Source organism: Syngnathoides biaculeatus, chromosome 7, assembly GCF_019802595.1.
Source record: "Syngnathoides biaculeatus isolate LvHL_M chromosome 7, ASM1980259v1, whole genome shotgun sequence".
In the NCBI taxonomy this organism is placed as follows: domain Eukaryota; kingdom Metazoa; phylum Chordata; class Actinopteri; order Syngnathiformes; family Syngnathidae; genus Syngnathoides; species Syngnathoides biaculeatus.
In genome coordinates, this window is record NC_084646.1 from 26067389 (window position 1) to 26093046 (window position 25658).

The window sequence follows — 25658 nt, forward strand, 5'->3', positions numbered from 1 at the left end:
TTTAAACCACAGAACCTTTTACTTAAAGGTCTAGTGTCATCCCTATAAACATTCTAAAATAGATATTGTAATGAAAAATACATATAACGTTATTCATTTCAATGTCTATACAAAAAAATAAATATGAGCGGAGAGGGCGTCATCCATGCGCAAAATTGAAGAAGTGTCATTCTACGACATCCAAGTGGTCTGTGACGTCACCCCTGACATTCGCCAGTGAAAACACCCGGTGGACCCTACTATGGGAGATGAACACGCCCCTTCTGACATGAAAGCTCTTTTTGAAGAAGAGAACGTCACACAACTGAGTGAAGTTACCGGGGCAACATTACCCTATTGTTTCGAGCCATATTCAGATGATATGAATCACGGCCAAACCCGTCGCTTTACAGCATTGTGGTTGCACGCGGCTGAGTGCTGCATTGTCGGCAGTGTTGTTCAAAGACGCCACCGTCTGCGAGCCCGACGTGCAGCCTTCGCCGAAGCCATGACCCGCGGATGCGGCACCTCGGTCGGTGTGGCTCATTTTTGGCGCCGAGGTGGCTTATCACAGAGTCGAGCTTGGCTGCTTTAGGGCATTGTTCATAGCCGCCGCCGTCCGTGATGAACAACACCGTCAAGCCGGGGTGCTTTATGGCATTGTTGTCGCACGCGGCTGAGTGCTGCATTTTTGGTAGCGTTGTCCAGAGCCGCCGCTGTCTGCGAGCCCGACGCGCAGCTTTCGCCGAAGCCGTGACTGGCGGATTTGGCGCCTCGGCCGGTGTGGCTCATTTTCGGTGCTGAGGTGGCTTATCACGGAGCAGAGCCGGGCTGCTTTAGGGCGTTGTTCACAGCCCCCGCCAGTGATGAACAACACCATCGAGTCGGGGCGCTTTACTGCGTTGTTATCGCACACAGCTGAGTGGTGCATTGTTGGCAGCGTTGTTCAGGGCCATCGCCATCCGCGAGCCCAATGAGCAGCCTTCATTGGTGAAGCGATGCAGCAGCCGTCGCCGGCGAGTTCGCACATCGACACATTTAGCACGCCTGTCATACGTACGCGGATCTTTTGTTAGAGTTATGAGAGACTGATTACGTGGTCTGCCCCAAACTATTATTTTTTTTAGTAGCTGTATTCACACCTACCTGTTATTTGGAACCCACGAAACTCTCGTCCTCTGCACCCGTGCAATCAATTTTTCACAACGAACCGGGTCTTTTGCAAAACTTATGAAGGGTAAATCCATTCTCCCGAGTGTTCAAGCAATGTCCAGCAATGCAACGAGGCTAACACGAAGGAACAACAAGCTACCTTCAGAGGTAAAACTAATAGAAACAAACAAGTTCACTTAAGGGCGGTCCTGCCCTGTATCTCACTTCCTGCTTCTTCTCGAAAACAAATCCCGAGAGAGGATTTTCATGGCGGGAGTTAAAAAAAGCCATATAAGTCAAAATCTTGTGTTGTGGTTAAAAATCGCCATGTGAGCTGCCGTTTTTTCATTAATAACATCCTAAAAATCATACATTTCATGACAGTGCCCTTTTAAGTTATGCAATTTTGGAAACAAAACCAAAATGTATTAAAAATATGTCCCTGAAAATATACCAAAAAACAGCGCCAGGCCGCTGTCACACAAGAATTAAAATGGAAGTGTTTTCGAAATTTAGGACTGCCCTGTAACTCAACTTCAAATATTGATGGAAATGTTTTCAAATGTAGCGTTCCTGTCCACAAAACCTACTCTTTGGATGTTCAACTGCAGAACATCTAAAATCTATATTTTTAGTTCTTCAGTGAAAATGAATAGATCACAAATACAAGCAGTTACACATCAACTGAAATGTTTTCATTTGTAACAACAACTGCTGATTTCTACCTACTAACATTCAAATTCACATTCCGAGGATCTATACATCTCATCCCCGTTTCTGTAGAGCAATTTATCTACAAGGTAAGACATTTTATGGCTATTGCTCACCTTCACAAGACTGTACCAAGTGTTTTATTTAATGTTGTGAGTTTTAAAACTGAAACTCATTCAGGTCACGCTCCTCAAGGTTAATCACACCCTACAGTGAAATCATTGTGGAGACTCGTTCATTGAAGCTGTGCATCAACGCGCAGTAGCAAGGATATTGTCTCCCGGGTATGGAAAGACTTCCAATTGCATATAACATATGTGTGAAACAGACCTCTTTTAAAATGTTTAAAATCTGTTTTAGAACCTCCTTAATAGTTGCTATCTGTTTAAATCTGCATGAGTACACACACACTCAGGTGGGAAGGCAGTGGTTTTCAAAATGGGGGGCTACCAGTAACTACCATCAACACTTTTCATTATTAAATTACACCCAGCTGTTCATGTTTTTGTTGATTCCCAAGGAATAATGTTTGAAGCGGGAAGGGGGATAGCGGGAGGAGGGTGTGGGCGCTGAAAATTAATCTCCTAAAGGGGGACAGTGCTGTGTTAGGTCATGTAACATGTACCCTATTTTGACAATGTGTTGTGAAATCCTCTCTCATCGTATTTTGAGAAGATTTTTATCAACAATGACGAATTTTCAGGGGTGCTGCCATTTTCGCGAGTCACGTGATCTACGTCGGCATATGTGACGTGTACCGTGCGGATCCAAACACTGGATTACATGGGACATCATTATGCCCAGCGCTGATTTCTCTGATTTATCCTCATATGATGAAGAAATGGGAGTATTGGTTGATCGGGAAGATGGAGGAATACTTCCATACAGATTTGAACCTGTGGCTGGAATCAATGTTGAATATTCGCATGGTTCATCGGGAGGAATGACTCGGAGTCTGACTACTCAGAGGCCTATGCACGACATAAGCGCGTAAACAAAAGCCCCCAGGAGCTCTGGGCTGGCAGCCAGGAATGATTCTTCAGACAGGAATGACACAGAGTCTGACGAGCGAGCCGAGGTTCCAGCCGGTGGAGGCCATTAACCCTGCACGCCGAAGCTAGGCTAAAGGCCTCTGCCACCACCGAAGACACAAGCTCCAGCGGCAGCCCCGAACGAGCTTCCAGGCGGCGGAGGCTGTTAGCCCCAGACGCCGAAGCTAGGCTAAAGTTCTCCGCCACCACCGAAGACAGGCCACAAGATCCGGCGGCCGCTGCGAGCGGGCTTCCAGGCGGCTGAGGCCATTAGCACAGACCCCAAAGGTAGGCTAAAGGCCTCTGCCACCACCAAAGGTGGGCCACAAGCTTCGGCGGCAGCCGCGAGCGAGATTCCAGGCGGTGGAGGCCGTTAGCCCCGAACGCCGAAGCTAGGGTAAAGGCCTCCGCCACCATCGAAGCTCAGCTAAAGGCCTCCACTACCACCGAAGCTCGGCTAAAGGCCTACGCCACCCGAAAGCTTGGCTTGTGGCCCACTAGCGGAGTTCGCTCGTCAGACTCCGCGTCATTCCGCCCAAAGAACCATCCGAATATTCAACATTAATTACAGCCACAGGTTCAAATCTGTATGGAAATATTCATCCATCTTCCCGATCAACCAATACTGCCCACGTTTCCCAGTTCACCTTCCGGAGTCCCCTGTACACTCTGCCCACTCCTACCAAGCATTGATGGCAGCAGGAGGTGCCTGCTGACCTAGAGTCGCCTCTCGCTCATGTCTCAGCAGTGCCTGACCTCCAGTCACCACTTGCTCATGCCTCAATGGAGCCTGACCCCTAGCCGCCTCTCAACCATTCCTTGGCAGTGCTCGACCAGCTGCAGCCACATCCTCTCGACCATGTCTTGGTGGTTTTTGACTAGTAGCAGCCGCCACCTCTCTCTTCTGGCTTGGCAGTGCTTCGTCTGCAGCTGTCACCTGCTCGTGTTTAGTTCCTGCTTTGCCATTGTAACCCTCCTCACGGATGTCCACCTGAGTGGCCCCATAGAGACCCCACTGATTGTCTTCCCAGCCAACTTCCTAAACTACTTAGCTCCTTGCTTTGGATGGATGGCCACCATACAGACGGGTGGGCGTTTGTTTGGGGAAATATCTGTCACCACTCCATTACATTCAGGACCCTGTCAATAATGGCTTCTAATGGAGCGACAACTACACAAATTTTCTTTCAAAACCCAACCATTTTTTTGGAAAACCATTGCTTCCTTTTATTATTATCAATACATTAGCTGTTCAGTGCACATAAAGTAATTGCATTGTTGAACTTTGAATCAGACAGAAATGAGAGGACATTGTGACCATTTATATGTGGAAAAACACTTTTGTCCTTGTTGAGCCAAATCCTAATTCATTAACTCCCTATGACTATGCAACACTTTGGGATTTCCAGCACGGCTCTGCTTGATAAGCACACTGATCCTGATTCTGTATATGTTTTCGGCCTCAATATTACAGAGTTTCAATTGGACAAAAAGCCATTTTGATTTTATAGCACTGATCTATCTGAACCAAAGGCTCGGTCTGGGAACTTTTATAGTCACTTGAGAAGATTAGATCTTGCTAGATTCTACTGTTATCCAGTTAAACAGACATGGATGCTTACTAATGTAGATTAAATTTAGCAGCAAATAAGAACTGGAAAATACTGGCATTTCCCTTGAAATACATCATTTAGGTTTTTTAAAGCTTGAGGCATGGACCTGAACTGTAGCTCAGTCCTTGATACTAGAGGGAAGATGTATTTAGTATGCCAATAAGCAGAAAACGTTTCTGCAAGGTATTTTTGAGTATGTCTTGTGATTAGGGACATTTAAAGTATATGAGTCTAACAAAATTAATTACTTTCCAGATATGGCAGAAAATCAATGTTCCCATCTCTTCTTTACTCATGATCATCAAAAAGATCCCACAAGAGCAAAGACCACGTTACAAAGATTCAAACCTTTGTACAAACAATGTCTTTTGAATTTTAAAGACACAGAATCGGTGTGATATGTTCTATTATATAAGATGAGCTGGTGTGTTGAGAAAAAAATGAGAAAAATAACTTTAAAGACTAAGTGACTAAAGTGATGTTACATTTTAAACAACAACATAATAGGTCATGGCTCCACAGAGAATATTAGACAGGAGCGAAGTAGCTGCAATTTCATTTACATTATTGACTTATAGAAAACATCTGGAGAGGGAGAAGGATTGATGAGCGCATCATTTAGGTCTGAGTAGGGAAAAAAATTGATCAGTTTAATCTCTATGAATTCCTGAGGTAGGGCAAATGAGAACTGACAAAAAACCGACAGACATCCTAATGTCATTATTATGGCTAATAAAGCAAACCCTCAAATTACATATGTAGTGGGTCATGAAATTAACAATGGCAAGAAAGAGCAGATTGTGCTGGTGGTAATGTTTACATTGAATATATGATGTATTACTTACTTTTTTATGATTTATAATAGTTATAGTGCTTTAGATTTGCATTTGAAAAGACATTGGAAATGTTGCATTCCTTGTAATTCTAGCTGACTGTTTTGACAAAATATTTTATCATGTAATCTAATATTGCAAAAACTAATTCAATTTTATTAGTGTGATTGAGCAGCATTTTGACTGAATGATCCATCCATCCATCCATTTTCTACACTGCCTATCTTCACTAGGGTCACAGGAGCCTATCCCGGCTAACTGCCAGTCACTGGACACATAAATAACCATTCACACTCACATTCACACCTATGAGCAATTTAGAGTCACCAATCAGAATCATCTTTATTTGGTCCAGTATGTCAAAAACACAAGAAATTTGTCTCTGGTAGTTGGAGCTGCTCTAGTATGACAGAGAGTCAATTAAAAGAGAACACTTTTGAGACAATGAAAACGTAACACTGAGCACAAAAGGTGGCTAGTAATCTGGCAATGACGGTACTTTATTTTATTTTACTTTATTTTGACAAAAGAATTGCACGTCAAGTAGATTAAGTGAATTAAGTTTGCTGATGTGTCTATGTAAAAAGGCACTTCTTAGTGGGACGTACCTTTCACCTCACCAGATGCTTCACAGCCATCTTCATCATCACAATCATATCCACTGCCTGCGTCCGTTTCTGCACTCCCTCCGTCCTCTTCCTCATCCTTTCTTATGGCTGTGCGTGCCCATCCAAGCTCCAGTAAAAGTTCCTAAACATACAAAAATACAACTGCGTATTTTTATTTGGTTCATTATTTGATAGTCCTCCAGTGACGTCACTAGTTTTTATGAATAGAGTTATTAGGCCCCCAAGACATGGAATATTTAGCGTATCTACATGTATATTTCTAGATAGTCTAACCTATTACCATATATAATCATTTCATGAACTGTAATGGCAGTAAGTAAGTCTTTTTCTCCCCTGTAAAAAAAAATAATAAATGGAACTGCTTATTCACAAAATGATGTCAAAACCTCAGCGTATATAAAGTATTTACATTAAATATTTAAACTGTCACAATATAAGACATTAAACACTATTTCCAATGAGAGAGATGTTCTAGTTGTGATTGTGATGGTTTTGTTTTGAAAAAATAAGGATAGAAACAAGAAAAACGTGTGCACTCTCCAGAGAGGATAGTTTGGGCCGTCTTTTCTTCAAGGAGCGGTTGAGGTATTATGTACGTTTAGTTCCAGTAGAAATCAGACATTTTTTCTTGTTTTGATGCGGGGATGATAATCATCACACCCAACATTAAAAGTACAGGGGTGCTGTTGTCATGGGTGCACTAGCTTTTATTCATTTCATTTTTCCAATCTTCACCTGCTTGTGAGAGAGAACATGGCTGGGAGACAACATGTAATGACTACAAGACAAATTTGCTCTTTCACAAGTACACTATGTCAGACTACTGCAATATAATCATTGGACTTTATCTTGTCAACTCAGATGCGACTGGATACACTTGTTACCATGGGGATGAGAACTCAAATGGATCTCACCGACTATGTTATAAGAAAAAATGGGGGGAGTGCATTGGTGGTCATCGGTGCTCAGGACAGGAGAGGACATTCATGTAAGGCTTGCTTGAGGTATGTTCACATGCGATTAATATGATACAGCTCGCAAGCAGACAACAAAATGTTTCGTACCCTATGTGTAGAGAGACTGGGTTAGACTAGTAATGAAGCTATTACTGGCCAAGTTGTCATAACCTGTCATTTAAAAAAAAAGATGTATGCACAGCCAAAAAGCCACTACCCTTTTCTATGTAAGCGTGGCTCTCATAAGGTTGATTATGCATGTTCTGATTGACTGAGCATGTACACACAAATTTTAATTACAAGGATAACGAGTGACTAAACTAGTGGAATTCCATGAAACTGCAAAGCTTGCATGAAACTGAGCCCACTTCTCCAAAGTCTAATTAACAGACACCAGAGAAGAGGTCTAGTGGAAGATGAGAAAGGTGAGGTGAAAGATTGAGAGAGCCACAAACCTCTCAATTAATATTCCACAAATGCATCTTTGTCATATTTAATTCTTATACTCATCCTAGTAATGCAGGTTTGGGATAAGTAGAAATGACAGTCATGAATATTAATGAATTAAATGTTTGAATTAATAACTATGTCTCTCGACTGGGCAAGTACTTGGGGGGAGGATTTTGATTAGAAGGTAACCTCAGAGTTGTTTCTCTCAAAGCTTGTGGCCATGGTGTCCGCTTCCATCTCGTCAGTCTTAAAAAAAACAATAAAAAGACTTGGAAATGTGGAAACTACAATAAAAACCTTTATACTCTGACTCATCTTACACCTCTTACAATTTACTAACAGCTCTTTTTTTGGCATGTATTAATATGGATGAAGTTAATGTTTTCTTATATTTACATTGTTCTTGAATATCTTCCAAGGATTATACTTTCAGATACAAACCAAATACCAGTGAAGTGGAGACATTGTGTTAAACAAAATAACAGAATGCAGTGCTGTGAAAGAGTATTTGCCCCCCTCCTGATTTTTTTTCTGAAGGTTTTAAAAGAAACCAACTTTTACTTCACTCAGAGACAACCCAAGGAAATGGAAAATGCAGTTTTCAAATGACAATTCCATTTATTAAGGCATGAAAAAATCCAAACCTTTCTGACCCTCTCTGAAATGTAATTGCTGTCACGACCCATCAGAACGGAGGTAGGACCCAAATGCAGGAGTACACGGAAGATGCAGAGGTAATTCGGGAAAAACATTTATTGTTCCAAGGTCGGGATTGGGCAGGCAGTCAGGTGCAGCAGCGGTAGTGAGGACGTCAGCCGTAGAGAGCAGGTCAGCGGGCAGGCAGGAGCCGGTACACGGGGGATCGATCAAGGAAGGCAGAAGTGTCAAAGGAGTCAAGCTTACGGTGTTGGTCGGAGGACAGGCGGAGGTCGGTACACATGAGAATATGATCAGAGATACGGGAGTGCTGGAACGGGGCATGAACCGCAGCGATCTGGCCCCGGAGCAGTCGTCCCCATGGTCCTATATACACTGGGGCCAATCAGCCAGCATGAGGCGCAGGTGTGTGCCTCCCAATCAGTGCGACCGCGCGGGCAACCTCGCAGCCAGGGCTGGACCGGCAGGATCATGACAATTGCCCCTTGAACTTAGCAATGGGTTGTTCCACCCTCTGCAGCAATAACTGAAATCAATTGATAATTGGTGATGAGTCTTTCAAATTGATCTTATTTGCAGAATTGTTTCAACTCCGCGACATTAGAAGGTTTTCCAACATGAACTGCTTGTTTAAGCTCACACCACCGCATCTCAATTGGATTTAAATCCAGATTTTGACTTGGCCACTCCAAAATCTTTTTTTTGTTTGTTTTTTGTGACCCATTCCAAGGTGGACTTGCAGTTGTGCTTTGGATCATTGTCCTGCTGCATGATCCAAGAGTGCTTGAATTTGAGGGCACGAAATGATGGCTGGACAGTCTCCTTCAGGATTCTCTAGTACAGTGGAGAATTCATTGTTGCATCAATCACAGCAAGTTTTCCTGGCCAGAGGTAGAAAAGCAACCTGAGACCATCACACTGCCACCACCATGCTTCAGTGTTATGGAAGTAAATATGTGTCACCAGGATTTGAATTAAAAATGCCACTGAAAATTTTATGTTGTAAAATTCACATTGTTATTTCACAGTGATCATATTTTCAATAGCTGTATTTCAGTTTAACTTTTAATTGTTAACAAATTCACCATATAAAAAAAAATTCAACCTTTAAAATTCAAGTCTCCTGAGATTGAACTGGCTACAATTCGCTGTCTGAAATTCACCGTCTAAATTCAGTGTTAAGAAGGCAGGGTTACTTCAGGTCAGAAGCCAACACCCGGCCAATCCAGTTAAGGTTTCTTAGCGTTTGACATCATGTGAATTAATGTCAAACTGTTCATCAAATAGTTAGCTTTGAATTATATGGCTGATACGCGTTTCAAAAAAAGCTGGGACAGGTGGCAAAAAAGACAGAAATTTGAGGAATGCTCTTCAAACACCTGCTTGGAACAGACTAATTGGGAACAGGTGGGTGCTGTGATTGAACATCCATCTCAGGCTAGAGGGGGAAAAATGTAAAATACTTTAACTCAGCTAAGTTGACTACAAAATTTGATTGATGCAAACTTTCTGCCTCAAAGCTCCGCTGGAAACATGTTTGGGTTGCTATTCATGTTTTCCACAGCAAACGTTGTGCAGACACACGCAGTGTTGGATGAATGGCAAAAGTGTGGGATTATCATTTTAAATTAAAAAGCGGCGCACATAAATTCCCATGTAATTAATACAAAATGGAGCTTGCATAGTATTTCTAATGTGATCCGGAATCCAACCAGAAAACACCCACATCAGACTCCAGCTTGCGTGCAGGTAGGTGTTTGTTAGTTTGTTGTTTTTCTTTCTTAGCACATTTTCATACAGTGGACCCCTGCTTTGCAACAGAGGAGGTGATAGGGACTGAGCCTAATGACGTTGCTGTGCCTTTTCTGCTTATCCTCTCAGAAGTTGCCACAGCAACTCATATTACTCCATCTTACAGTAGTCATATTTGTGTTTCATTATCAAATCTATGTGTACTATGTGTGAATGTTAAAAAGAACTCCTGGTGCCCAACACACACAAACAAAAAGGAGTGGCATATTTCCCATTGAAATGATGGATGAAATTATGATGAAAGAACAGTTTCATTGTTCACCATCCATGAAATGATTTTTATGTAAATAATTTTTGTCTTTTTTTTTTTTGGGGGGGGGGCAATGAATGACACTTCGATTCTTTTCAATGAGGAAAATTGATTTGAAAGTTAGAATTATAGCCACTGTAAGAATTCAACTCAACTCAAGGTGCCACTCTTCATCAGCTTGACAGCTGTTCAGCTGAGTCACTGTCAATTAAGAGTCTTGAACTCAACCGATATCATTGTAAATGACCTTGATGGATGATTTATGAGTAATCACCGCAAATCCTGTCAGCATATTACCAACCTGTCAAATGCTTCGAGAGTGCCGCATAAATCTGTTGTAATTGCTGAATTAATGTATTACTGAACGTCATTATCAACATATGCTTGGAATGGTGACATTTAAATGTATTGCATTAAGCAGCACTTCACTCAAGTGGTGATAACACATGATTGAAAGCCAAATGAGGGTGAAGACACATTACACATTTACAGACACATTTCTCCTTCTAAAGTTGCGAGGACTTTTTTGGCATAAAGCATTTCTGGAATCACACTCCTCAGAACTAAAGGCCCATTTATGAGTCCTTATGAGTTCAAAATAAAACTAGTCGATGATCATCATGGGTAAAGGAAATTATCTCTTTGTTGTAAAGGGTGATGTAACGATAAAAACGTGGATGGATTGCAGCACTTGTGAGTTACATTCTTGACTGATGATGATACTGCAGAGGTGGTTAGGGAATCCCTGATGTTATAACAAAACCACTATATATTTGAAGATACCTCCATCCATTCATTTTCTGAGCCCCTTATCCTCACAAGTGTCACACGAGTGCTGGAGCCTATCCCAGCTGTCAACGGACAGGAGGCGGGGTACACCCTGAACTGGTTGCCAGGCAATCGCAGGCCGCAAAGAGACAGACAACAGTGGCACTCACAATCACACCTAGGGGCAATTTAGGGTGTCCAATTAATGTTGCATGTTTTGGGGATGTGGGAGGAAACCGTAGTGCCCGGGCAACAGCCACACAGGCACGGGGAGAACATGCAAACTCCACACTGGGAGGGCCGGGATCGAATCCGGGACCTCAGAACTATGAACCCAACGCTTTACAGCTGACCCATCATGCTGCCATTTGGAGATACATTTTTCCTCAAATCACAATTCATTTTGACCAAGTCATTGATGGTGTACTCCAAGGGTGCCCAAACATTTTTGCCTCAAGATCGACTTTTTAAGCAGCCAACCTTTTGTGATGTACCTTTTTTGGTAGCAGGGACCATAGATTAGATGAATGTGAAAGTGAATGGTTGTTTTTATTTGTGCCCTGTAATAATGGGCTCCATGTTTGTACGGTAAATCAAAGCTGTGCAAAGAAAATATATTTTTATAGTGTTGTCATTGTCTGTGTTTTAGTTTAGATTAGATTTTGTTTAGTTTCAGGTCTTTTTATATCATATATTGTTCATGCCTTGTGTGCTCATTTATTGATGGTGTCCACCTGTTCTTGTCAACCTTCTACCACTTCAAAAAAAGTAACATCTAACCAAACCTGCCCCCTAGTCTTCTCATCCCGTGGCTATTTCAAATCCTCATCTCATGCCACCCATGTTTCCTGGAGCACCTTTGCACATTCCTGTGCACTCTGTTTCTCTTGTTTACTGTGTTCCCAAACCTCTCAGCGGCTGGCTGACGAACCAATTGTAGATCCCGTGCGATGCTCCTTGGCAACGTATAAAGGCTCCCGTGCCACAGTCATCCACAGCCAACACCTGACTTCACTCCAGTGGTGGTGATTGGGTGATGACCACCCAAACCTGCTCTGATGTCGCGTGCCCTGCAAACACCACCTAACCTTTTTTTCTGGCCCCTTTATTACCATTCGGTCCAGCATCATGGCCGTCCACATGAACACCATGTTAGAAACCCTTGTGCTAGGTGTCCTGGCGGACCTCCTGAATGACCCAGCCAAGCACTACAAATCTGGTGGCCTGGACAGCCACCAGACTCGCTTTGAAGGGTCGTTTGCGATTTAGCCAGTGACACATAGTGTACCTCAATAGAATTGTGGTCACCAGGAAACATTGCTCGATATGTCATCTGCATCTATGACAGTTCACATTATGGTTCTGAAGAATTTGACTCAATGGTTGCATATACAGGCTGAACAGGAGAGGTCCAAGAACGGATTTGTAAGGGACCCAATATGTCATTGCCATTTGGTGAGATTGACAAGTCCAGTGCTTATGGAATAGCATTCCTCCAGTTATTGATGCAGTTATTCCAGGTAAGGTTTATGCCACCAAATATTAAAAGTTATTCACTTGAAATTCATTTAATGTTTTCTCAAATAACTTGAAAAGTGGGTGGATTCAAACAAAAGATGCACCGTTGTGAGTTGTTTCACACATCTACATATAAATACTATGAAATAAAACCTGGAGTTCTCAACTTTTTGCGTCATTTGTAATGTCCTGCCCACAGTAGGCTTTTGCGTGCGCTCTCCTTCTCACTCTCTCTCTCTCTCTCTCCTCTCTCTCTCCCTCTCTCTGAGCACTTCCCAATCAGCCATCATCACCACTGCTATTTAAGCATCCCTGTTTCCAGCGATCTCTTCAATCCTAGTCCTCCCCAGTGTTCCTGACACAGGATCTTACTGTACCTGCCAACAAGCCAGCATCTTGTCACCTGCCTTCCAACTGTCCATGCCGCTCGCTGCCTAGACATGCAGAACGTTTCCAAAATGAACTCTTCATTATATTATTATCTCCGGGTTCCCATTTCAAGATACAGATATTTGTGATCTCCTCCCAATCCAATATCAGATCATCTGGGATAGACTCCAGCTGCCCACACCCAAATGAAGAAGCAGTATGAAAAAATGGATGTATAGATGTTTCATACAAATGTATTTCATTTTAATTCATTTTGTCTTGCTCACAATGATCTTGTGTTTACCTGTGTTATCTGCTCCAATCGTTGTTTGGCCGCCCTTAGGACAGGATCCATATTACGGACAGTCATTTCTGGATTCTCCCTCTGGGCTTTTAAAGTGCTGCCAACCACACGACCTGCATAACTGCAGAACATGGGAGAGAGATACAGTAACCAGCGTTATATTAATTAGGTCATATCTTATATCATAAGTATATTAATTTCTGCTCAGATTAGCTAGAGACTAGCTATATTGTATTTTCTTTAAAACATCAGTTTCAGTCACATTAACGGCAAATCAAGTACAGATTGAGCACACAATGCGTCGCTGGGTATTCCGAGTAGAAGGACTGCTTGAAGTTGCGCCTTTGAGAACAGATGATTGTGGCGTGCAAATTCTTAGAGCAGACACCAAATAATCACATTTTTACAAGTCAAGGAAAACAACAGATCAACATATTTTGCAAAGGCAGTTTAGAGTTTATACAATTAGCATGGGCCCCTTGCATGTCAAGTGGAACTTCAGCTCATGACCTTTTTTTGCTCCAAGACTGTTCGCGAACAACCGTTCACAAACTAAAACAATTTTACCATGTAAATTAGGAATAGAATTCTAGTAATCAGCTCGAGGACCAAGTTGCATTTATCTTTTTCTATTTATTAAGTTAGATTGCCTCTTTGTTCTTAAGAATGGTGCAGAGCCATTTCCCCTAATCTGGATGCACAGTGTCACAGTTTGGCTAATTTATTCAAAATGGCTACTCGTCAAATTTATTTCCCCATGATTTGGCAGCTACGCTGGACAAACATTCACAATTTTCAAGCTATGCTCAGAGTCGCCGAACAGAGAAATTTTTCACACACAATAATATCAAACCCAGAATGGTGAGCACAGTTGGAATGCAGCCAGAGTTTAGCGTTAGATAACCGTGGTTTTAACATTAGCTTCAGTGAAGTGACACTTGGGCAACTAAAATGTTTGGTGAAGTTGTCAACATGTTGCGAGGAGGTTTGTTCTTAACCGGTTTAGGGCATACGCCGCCTCCTTTCCGATGATAGCTGGGATAGGCCCCAGCACTCCCGTGACCCCTGTGAGGATAAGATGTTCAAAAAATGGATGGATGGTTGATGAGTTATGGTTTCCCTGTCATAACTGAGGGAATTTGAAATGACAATGTGGCCCACGACAACAATGAGTTTGACACTCCTATGCTACACAAATCAAAATAGTGTAATTTCACGGCTTAATGTTGAAGTATTTCCACCATGAGTAACAAAAAAATGTTTTGGTTTGGCTTCCAGACAAAGACTGGTAAAGAACAAGCTGCCACTTTGGGTTATTGCTATGGCTGAACTTCACTCCTGGTTGTCATGGCAATAAAAGCCACGTTCCACATTGGCCCCTTTTTAAAGGGGTATAGCGTGAGCAGTGGTTCATTTACATGAAACAGGAGCACCCTTCTCAAAATAGACTAATTTTAACAATTGTAAGTTGTGTGACAAGTGCTAAGTATGCTAAGCTCCTGTAGAAAATCCACCCATCCATCCATTTTCATTTCTACCAAGGATAGCGGGAGTGCTTGAGCCTATCTCAGCTATCATTGAGCAGGAGGCAGGATACACCCTGAAGTGGTTGCCAGCCAATCCTAGGGCACATAGAGATTTGCACTCACAATCACACACACACCTAAGGGCAATTTAGAGTCTCTAATGAATGCATGTTTTTGGGATGTGGGAGGAAACCGGAGTGTCCGGAGAAAACCCACACAAGCATGGGGAGAACATACAAACTCCACACAGGTGGGGCCGGGATTTGAACCCTGGCCCCAGAACTGTGAGGCCAACGCTCTAACCGGTTGCTCCACTGTACTGCCGTGTATAGTTTTTGTTGTTGTGATTAATTATTTCCTGTTGTGTTTTTTTTTTATTTGCTCTTGTGTTTTGCACTTCAGGGCCACTATATCAGCGCCCTTTAGATCAACTGCAGATTTTGCACAATTCATTTTCAAATATTGATTGTAATGTGCATTTTGTTTTCTTGTCTTCTTCCAATACCACTCCTGGCATTTCAAACCAAAGTACGGATTTTCTTCTTGCCCATTAACAGACCACAGGCTGTCTCAACCTTAGAGAACCCAAGACATCCAAATTCTCTTTTAAATATGTGACCCCATGGGTTCTCTTGGGTTAAGTACAGTATACAGTGGATGTGTTTCTTTGGTACCATTCAAAACTTTTGACAATGGTAATTTAGTATGAACAAAATAGAACTAAAGGTGAAAATGTATGAGAAATTACTTTTTTTCCCCAAATTTATTTCACTATTTAATCATTTGAAAATTTCAAATCAGCAATCATTGATGCTTTTACAATTTTAAATTAACCTCCATATGTACTTTTTTTAAACTGTCCATTCAATGTGTATTCTTGTTAAGAAATAAGCAGGAAATCCAGATGAATTACAAATATCCTCACACTATGCCAATGGGACAAACAGCTCTGGAGCCGTTTATAGGCATCCTTTCCAAAGAGAGCAGACAAACAACACAGCAGAAAAAAACTACATTTCCCATGTAAACTGCTTATGATGTACTTGAACCACACAAGACAAAATGGCTAAATTGGGACTAAGATTGGCTGTAGAACTAGAGCACTAGGGAATCTTCCAAAACGTTTGACTTGAGCTATTATTGATTAGCAATTCAATGGAAGAGACAGATAGGGCAGCCAGTAAATTGGAGAACCGTGACTCGGGTCACAGCAATCTGCAATTTAAAGCAGACAAACCACAATCAATTTACACGATTTTCACTATGAAAGATGGAATGCAAATGTAAATAAATTATGCAACCCAGTCTAAAAAACGATAATTGTTCTCCTCTCATGGTTTGGGCGCCTTAAGGTGTTCTACAATAAGGAAAAGCCCAACGATGAAGCAGGTTTGGCTCTGAATCAAATTGCTCTTTGCCCGAGCGGCGGGATAGGAGCAAAATGCCTGCTTATTGCTGTCAGCAAGTCCATGCAGAAAAAAAATTGAAGCACACTGTACAAAATCGCTGGCTCTCGGGTGACATTTTGTTATATGCGTCACAATGGTAGTTACACAACAATCAAATTCAACTGCATCATTTGTCGAATTGAGAAAGTTTTGAATAGAACATCTAATTTACCCGTAGCATGCATTTAACCTCTTTTGGTATTGATATCTGTCTCTGGAAGTGCTCTTTGAATGATCCCGTGACCCACAATCAATCCAGAGTGTAGTCCACACCGAACAGGATCTACAAATAGTGTTATACAGATTTATCTATTTGTATTCAATGGACATGTGATAGCCTGCTGGAACCTTGTCAGGATTGTGATTATTTTTCTTGTTTCAGAATGTTGGTAAATGATCATGCTGCAGTGTAACAGTATACTTGACAAGAGCCCAAGAATGAGGTACAAAATACTGTATCATCTGTCGTGTAATCGAATGAGATTGTGTCACTGAGATATCTGGGCTTCAGTTATTGCAGGTTGCTTAACAGTAACACACACACAAAGAAGCAGTCTTTTGCTTCATTCCCTGGAGCAAGTATTTGAAGTGTTGACGTTCATAGATACACAAACAAGCACACACAAGTAGAATGGAAATACTGTAATGACATTTTAGATAGAGATCTGCTTCAATGCAGTGTGATTTTAAGTTGTGCATTGTAGATATACTTACATACACACTATACTTAACACTTGAGGGGAGAAACAACGATACATTGGGTGTGGCATGTGAACGGCTCGTATAACTGTTTTGCTCCAACCAAAATCATGATTAGGCTTCCCTCTTGTGGAGTAAAGTTGCTATTACACTGAAATTGTATGGGGGGGGGGTCTTGATAACAGATATAACACGATGAGTAGCGAAACACACTCATGGGACTCATTTTGATTCAAACCGAAAAATAAGAAGCGCTAAAGCTGTCTCACTTTTGTCACTTTTTCATATACTTTCTCATCAATATTTCAGTGTCATCGGCGATTTACACTCGCTTTGCTCTAGACAAACCCCTGACACAAGTGAATTGGGTCAGAGGCTGGATGGGATGAATGGTGGTCTGACTAGAAGGATGGAAAGATGAATGGCTGGTTAAATACAGAGATGAATAGGTGGCTTGATGGATGAAAGACGGAAGACGGAAAGAGGTCAGAGGGCTACTAACTAGAAACTCCCCCCAGAAGCTGCCTTCCTAGTAAGCTTAAAACAGATTTAGAATGACACATTTTCATTGTTTTTTGTTTCTATTCTGAAACTTGATATGCTAAAATCAACTGTATTTATGTACAGTATGTAACATCCTGCTCACAAGCTTGATGAGACGCCCTGCTTGATAATCATAATTAATTTTGGTTGATCAAAATTTAATAAGATCTGCTTTATCATGGGTGGTCTTTGCAGTTGTGCACTGCACTGTTTCATATGGAGAGCTGGTATTTTGGTTTTCTTGTTTATCTAGATGAGAAGGGGATAATTATGAAACATCCTTCTTTTTTAAGTGTAAGTTACTCTGGAGTAGGAACAGATTTTTTTCAAAAAGGACAGTGCAACGTGTTGGAACGGTGAGCAACTAATCAGCACGTCCGCCTCACAGTTCTGCGGACTGGGGTTCAAATCTGGCCTCGCCTGTGTGCCCATAGCATGTTTTTCTCATGCCTGCGTGGTTTTTTTTCTCGGTAGGTTGTTTACATCCTATAACCCTAAAACTTGTGTGATGGGTTGATTGAAGATTTTAAATTTCATGTAGTTTCATGCAAATGGTTGTTTGTTTGTATTCCGGGTGTACCCTGCCTCTTGACCGATGATAGCTAGGATAGGCTCCAGCATGCCCGTGACCCTAGTGGTGATAAACTGTAGGGAAAATGGATGGATGGATTTATCATACCGACCTGTCATGCAAAAAATGAAAAATACATTTGTTTTTTTATTTAAAATAATAACAATAAAAAAAAGACAAAGGATCATAAAAAAGGAAGTAAGATGTCTCCAGGCGGTGCACATTTAATGTGGCAAGGTAAAGAGACGTGTTTGTGTTCTTGTTAGAGAACACAGACTCATATTCTGATTGATTTGGTTGTTTATTATGTTCCTTTGGCATCTACACACTAGCAAAAATGTATGGGAATGGATGCTGAGTTGGGAAAACCAAAAGGAAAGTGCAGAGTAGGACATTTCAAATTCAGAAAGAAATCTCTCTTAAATTAACTAAACGCTAATTGTTAGAAATATTTAAATATCATGGGCCTTTTAAAAATGGTTATTATAAGAACGTAATTTATGGTGTGACTCATGACCCACAGACCCTAATTGTAAACTTGTTAAATCATTAAGTAACTGTAGCAAATACATATTTTCTTGGAAAACTCAGTTAATTTTCACCGACCACACCCAAATCTGATTACCTCCAGACCTCTTCAATCAAGAAATAATTTCGACAGAACCTGTCTGGGAAAAAAAAAACAAGTTTGTCAAACAAATCTCCAAAATGTGCTACAAAATTCCACAGTCCAGGGAGACTAAAGAAATTATGAGAAATAAAGTAATGGACATCTATCAGTTTGGAAATGGTTACAAACCCATTTCTAAATCTGAAGGACTCTAGTGAACCACATTTTGAACCCATAGTGAACCTCCCCTGGAGTGGCTGACTCATCCAGGATGAAGCCTAGGACAACCTTTAAATAACTCCACTACACAGCCTACATTCATAGTTCGATAACGACGTGGTTGTGCACCATACCAACCATGTGCCTTTACCATCTTTATGCTAGCCAGCGGCTAATCCAAACTATAGCTTCTATATTATTGCCCAACCTTGCTGCTTCATGCTACTAAAGTAATATGCTTGTTGCATTGTTACGTATGTGCGGCACCCAAGCTTTCTATGAGCTACAACTAACATGGTTAAATATGATGGCGAACCATGGAGGCAAATGCGGAAAAATGCTCCTCCTGTAGACTGTCGAAATGATTGTGGACTTCAGGAGACATCCTTCACCACAGCTGCCCCTCACGTTTTCAAACTGTGTTGTGTCAACCGACAAGACCTTCAAGTTCTTGGGAATTACAGTCTCATAGGACATTCAAGTGGGAGATGAACATCAACACCATCCTAAAAAAAACAGCAAAGGAAGCACAGCCTGTCTCAAGAGCTGCTGAGACAGTTCTACACAGCAGTCATCGAATCAGTACTGTGTACCTCCATCACAGTCTGGTTTGGGGCTGCCACAAAAAAGGACAAACTCCGACTGCAATGGACAATCAAAACCGCTGAACGGATTGTCCACCTCCTTCCATCGGGTAGGCATTACCGATCAATGCAAAATTTTTGCCTCTTGTAATTAGGTCATTAAATTCTTGATCACCGACCCTACTAGTTTCTGGCTTGTACCATTATTGGGACACACCCTAACATCTTGACTGTCCAATCGCTATTAGTCTTCTTCTTTTCCTTTCGGATTGTCCCGCTAGGGGTCGTCACAGCGTGTCATCTTTTTCCATCTAAGCCTATCTCGTGCATGTTATTCTCGAACACCCACTGTCCTCATGTCCTCCCTCACAACATCCATCAACCTTTTCTTTGGTCTTCCTCTTGCTCTTTTGCCTGGCAGCTCCATCCTCAGCACCCTTCTACCAATATACTCACTCTCATCTATGAACATGTCCAAACCATCTACCCTGTAAGTCTACTCTCTCTAACCTTGTCTCCAAAACGTCCAACTTTGGCTGTCCCTCAAATGAGTTCGTTTCTAATCCTATCCAAACTGTTCACTCCAAGCGAAAACCTCAGCATCTTCATTTCTGCTACCTCCAGTTCTGCTTCCTGTTGTCTCTTCAGTGCCACCATCTCTAATCCGTACATCATGGCCGGCCTCACCGCTTTTTTTTTAAATTTGCCTTTCATTCTAGCGGAGACTCTTCTGTCGCGTAGAACACCAGACAACTTCCGCCAACCATTCCACCCCGCTTGGACCCATTTCTTCACTTCTTCACCACACTCTCCATTGCTCTGTATTGTAGACCCAAGTATTTGAAGTCATCCACCCTCGCTATCTCTTCTGCCTGGAGCTTCACTCCTCATCCACCGCCCATCACATTCATGCGCATATATTCTGTTTTACTTCAGCTAATCTTCATTCCTCTCCTTCCCAGTGCATGCCTCCATCTTTTTAATTGTTCCTCCGCCTGCTCCCTGGTTTCAATGCAGATCCCAATATCATCTGCGAACATCATTGTCCTAGGGGATTCCAGTCTAACCTCATCTGTCAGCCTATCCATTACTACTGCAAACAGGAAGGGGCTCAGCGTGGATCCCTGATGCACTCCCACCTCCACCTTAAATTCTTCTGACACACAAATGGCACACCTCCCCGCTGTTCTGCTGCCCTCATACATGTTCTGTACTATCCTGACATATTTCTCCGCCACACCAGACTTGTGCATGCAGTACCACAGGTCCGCTCTTGGTACTCTGTCGTAGGCTTTCTCTAGATCCACAAAGACACAATGTAGCTCCTTCTGACCTTCTCTGTACTTTTCCACTGGCATCCTTAAGGCAAATAATGCATCTGTGGTACTCTTTCTAGGCATGAAACCATACTGTTGCAGCAGATACTTACTTCTGTCCAGAGTCTAGCCTCCACTACTCTTTCCCATAACTTCATTGTGTATAGTAATGTATACTATAGACTATCGCACTGTAAACTGCTCCCTTCGCAAAATTGTCATGTCACTGGACTATAACGGTGAACCGCAAATGGGGAAAAAGCTTAACATAATGTGGTGCGTTGACCCACTCAACTGCTCTAAATGCTAGAAAACTGTATCTTCGAACAACTGTGACTCTTGTAAGGAATAGTTTCCTATTAATTGAATGTCTATTGTTCTTCATTCTTGTTAGTTTGTTTATTCTTCTTCTCAGTACTCAGCATGAATGTCGTACCAGGGCGGCACAGACTTGTGAATGTGTTCCTTGTGTGTTGTTACATATTTGGCCATGTGTTGTTACATATTTGGCCATTAAATCCCATTCTGATTCTGAAAATATGATGCCAAGCATGCGGAGGCAAAAGAACGTGTCGTGTCTGTTGTCATCACAGCGTAAGTCACTTATCATTAAGTAGATAAGAGTGAAAGAAAGTATTTTGAATATTATTGTTATCACGGAGTGCAGATGGAGCATATGACAAAAGACAGACAGACAGTAGGGAAGCCAGTTGCTAAGCTAAAATGAACTGAAGAAGTCAAAAGACAGTAAAATAAGTGACTGTGTGGTACTGTACCACTTGTCACACTGGTATGGCTGGAATAGTGTTATAGCAGAAATTAGCCAACTTTGAAGAGCAAAATAGCAGGCAAATTGGAATGTGTATCATACTGAAATAATGTGTATGATAATACGAGACAGCTGCATAGAAACAGGAAATGAATAAATACATCACCGCTGCTATGTCACTTGAGCAAATGGACCTATAAATTTAAAAGTACAGTACATTAAATAAATATTTATATCATAATATTTCACCCTCACATTAGCAGCAATAGCGGATAAAAGAATTACAAAGCAGATGGAGAATTATTTTCATCATACTACATAACGTACTGGAATAACTGCACCATGGTAATATCCTTATCATATTTTTAAAAATATGTAAATCAAAACAAAATCTTTTGGAAGTTAATTTCTATAGGTTGTCAGTCATAGCTATAAATACAATTTTACTTATGATTGTCAGTTTTATCATTTTAAAAACTGTTTTGATTCATTGTAAAATTTTAATGAGAGTGCTTTTTTGTATGAAAAGCACTTACAAATGCAGTGTCATTGATTAGTTTCAATGTTCAGGTTTAGGGCTTTCAGTTTTGGTCAAGAATTTTCATTTCAGTACACCATTAACCACCATCAAACCTTTCCTCAATGATGACTGGTCCCAAACAAAAAAAATCCAAAAAGCAAAATTCAATGCTTAGATACTCACTTAGCTGTATTGCATCTTGGAAAAGGTTTGTTAAGTGTTATGTCACACACAATGTGGCCTCCACCGCTAAGTTATCAAAATGTTTTGAATTTTTGAAACACATACTCACCTCTCTACAACATCTTGACCACTCCAACATGTGTGCTGCTCTACCGCCATTTCACTTTCACAAAGCATCTCTGGTAGCTCTGAGAAAAACAATTGGTATCGCTGGATAGAGCCTTCAAACTCCCTACAACATAAAACATGCAGATGTGTTTTCAAAGCAAGCTTTTCTGTTAAGGAAAAGAAAAATCCCCTTCATTATCTGATAGAATTTCACTTATGGAAATGAATGGAGATGGGTTTACCTTGATAATTTCTTCAGACTACGGCTCTTGTCACCTCTGGATCCTTTGAGAGGGAATGACCTTCAGACAATTACATGTGCAAATTGTTAGGTTTCTCACATTTTCAATGACTGAAATGCTGTTTAGTGAATTTTGGTCAATGTTGGCTTTGAATCTTGAATTTATGATTTAACTCCCAACACAACTCACTACAAATATTGACAACAATATTACCAACATACACATGTACTCCTCACCTCTGAGACTGTAGCTGAACATTTGAATAAGCACCAGAACCCATTGAGAAAGATGTCAAGGCCACCCTCTTTGGGATTCTTTGCGTTAGCCGGGCAGTCGGTGTTGTAGCATGTGAGGAATTAGGATGCCCGCTTACCATCCTAGGATGAGCTACCTGTGGCCCACACACCTTCTCTACCTGAAGAGACCAACAAGAGTGGAAAAATATAAATGATTCACTAGATTCTTTGTGAGTTGGGAAAGGAACATACAGTACTGTGCAGCGCTAGATTTTGCAGTAGATACCCCCACTAATTCATCCCAGTATCACCTGGGATAGCAGAGGCTGGACAGTTCAGCCGAAATATATACAACAGAAACTGTTGGCAATACTGTTCAGAAATGTGTCCTGGGCACGTTACATTTCTGAATACTTGCATGTCTAGTTCCTCAAGCATTGGTCAGTGGTGCTTATTTAGCAGAGAGCATCACGCGTTTGTTTGGCATATTTATTTGAAAGAAATCTGCACTGCAGCATAGATGTTACCACTTCTGCCTCACAGTCAAGAGGTCCAAGTTTGGGTCTTGGCTCAGGCCGTCCCCGTGTGGGGTTTCCATGTTTTCCATGTGGACTTTGAGTTCTCCTCACAGTCCAAAAACATGCATAATTCAAAATTGCCAATATGTGTGACTGTGAGTGTAAATTGTTGCTTGTCTCCATGCACCCTGTGATTGAGTGCAGGCCAGTCCAGAATGTACACCGCCTCTAACCCAAAGTCAGCTGGCATCGGGTGTAGCTCATCGGGAAGGACAAAATGGGCTTTGGATGGATGGAATAGTATGACAAATAAGTGATTTACAACCTGGTGGAGTGCTGGAGCCAATCCCAGCTGTCATCAGGCAGGAAGCATGGTACACCCTGAACAGTTTGCCGGCCAATCACAGGGCACATGGAGACAGACTACAGTCACACTCACAATTACAGCTAGGAGCAATTTAGAGTCTCCAATCAATGGATGTGTTTAGGGGGTGGGAGGAAACCGGAGTATCCGGAGGAAACCCACGCAGGCACAGGAAGAACATGCAAATTCCACACAAGGAGGGCCGGGATTGAATCCTGGTCCTCTGCAATGTGAGGCCAATGCTCTACGGCTCCTCCACCGTGGCACCTCTGAAATACTGTATGTAGCAAATATAGCAAATGGATCTACAGTACAGTGTATATTTTTCAAAATCCTATCTTTTTACAGTTTCTGTTCCTGAAATGTCATACAGGAAAAAAATGTAAAGTATTATACAGGTTATATGTTACCATTGGTTTGATGTGTAATGAATGAAAAAGCTAATAAAACATTTAATGAAGTGGTATTCTCTTATTAGCACGATTACGTCTCTGTGTTTGTTTACTCCCCCGGAATCTACTCCACTAAGTCCACCGTGTTCTCGCAAATGTTGGCCAGCTTCTCTATTGCTTCCTGCAGCAGTGTGTGAGGGCTGTTTGTGTCTCGTCTGTTTGTCCAGAGATTAGCCACAGAAACGTTCTCATCGCTCAGAACTAAGCAGCATTCTTGGTATCGGTTGTCCTGCCAACCAGAGCCTTTGTTTGACGCCGGATTTGAATTCACACGCACATTCGCACAAAGACTGAACGAAAGCCCAGATTCTCTAAAGAGTGACTCTGTTTTTAGCCCATCTAGGTGTGAAGCTTTTGTGAGGAGGTCCAACTGACAAGCTGAAAGAGATCCGGAACTTCAGTGATTCTGTGTCCAAAATTCTAATGACTGGATTTTATATGGTTGTGAGCATGATTCAGTTCTCTCATGACCATGTACTTTAACTGTCCTTAATCAAGTTATGACTAAAAACATGCCAACTTTGATAAATGAATAATAATTTCACTCTCAATAGGAATGGGTAAAATTACTTCCCAGAATCTTGTTATATTTATCTAGTGAATAATCAATTTATAAATTTAACTATGGGTGAACATTTTAATAATAATTCTCATTCAAATTTGAAGGAAATGTTTGGTCAGAAGCTGCGATGTCAAAACAGTCATTTGAATGTAACGAGTTTGGATCCCTCTATATAGCTGTGACATTCCATCAGATCACCTCTAATTCATTGTGCTTATTTTGATACTTAGGAGTAAAAAGAGTTTGTGTCAGTTATTCTGAAATTAAGAGAACACATTTAAACATTACTAAAAGACTTGACATTGTCTCCTTACAATTGCAGTGATACGTGGACCATGCAGCTGGGCGTGCAGAATGGCATCATTCACGTGGTTCCGGACCGCTAACAGTGCTAGCTCCATGCTGTTGTGGTTGCTGCTGGTGGCTAAGGTAGATGCTAACCGTTGGAGAAATACAACCAAATTTCTCCAGGGTGCCGCAAGCTCTGATATCCCAACCTAAACAAAAATCATATAGAGAAATTGAGGTTCATCAGATGAGGAAAATTGGGAGAACATCAAAATCACATTGTACAATGTAATTTCCAGGAACAGAAAGTCCTGACACTGTCCAAATGGAGTGAGAACCATGCCGATCCATGTTTCAAACTGTGTTTAAGTATCAAACAAACATTAGTTTTAGTTTGAATACGTGAAATGTTAGTGCTAAAAATAACACGGGCATCTTCCTTCACTTACCATTTGTGCCTTGATATAGGACGAAAAAGAGAATACAGACAAACAACACTGTCCTAATACACAAAAACTGATTCTCCTTTCTTCCATTCACTTTTTTGACAACCACTACCCCTGGCGCTGTCATCCTATCAGAGATTAGGATTACACATTCACAGCTATGGCAGTGTGCCGCTTGAATTTGAGCAATTAAATTCCTAGTTCTCCTATTTCAATTCCTGCCCAAACGATTCTCAATTCAGATACTTTTAGGGGGAAGGGTCTAAAACGTTTGCACTGTTCAAATAAAGAGTGCCCAAATTCTGAACATCCATTTTCTTTATAAATCAGTAACAATATAAAATCTATGAACTAATGGGCAATGTGTGTGGAAGTAAACCAATTGACTTAGTATTTAATAATGTTTCAGATCAAAGTTAAAT

The 25658-nt window shown here is 41.4% G+C and overlaps 1 protein-coding gene across 7 annotated transcripts in view; it reads right to left on the reverse strand.

Moving 5' to 3' along the window:
• LOC133504019 (glypican-5-like) overlaps positions 1-25658 on the reverse strand; it is a 68418-nt gene that overhangs the window by 23512 nt on the left and 19248 nt on the right. For all 7 annotated transcript variants that reach the window (XR_009795883.1, XM_061826132.1, XM_061826130.1 and 4 more), the window contains 6 exons: positions 24817-24999; positions 22607-22785; positions 22371-22430; positions 22130-22252; positions 13033-13153; positions 5928-6069 (listed from right to left, as the gene is read on the reverse strand). Coding sequence is in view for 6 of the 7 variants with exons in the window: in XM_061826132.1 (XP_061682116.1) it covers positions 5928-6069; positions 13033-13153; positions 22130-22252; positions 22371-22430; positions 22607-22785; positions 24817-24999 (808 nt within the window). In the remaining variant the exon portion in view is untranslated. The remainder of the gene's footprint in view (positions 1-5927; positions 6070-13032; positions 13154-22129; positions 22253-22370; positions 22431-22606; positions 22786-24816; positions 25000-25658) is intronic.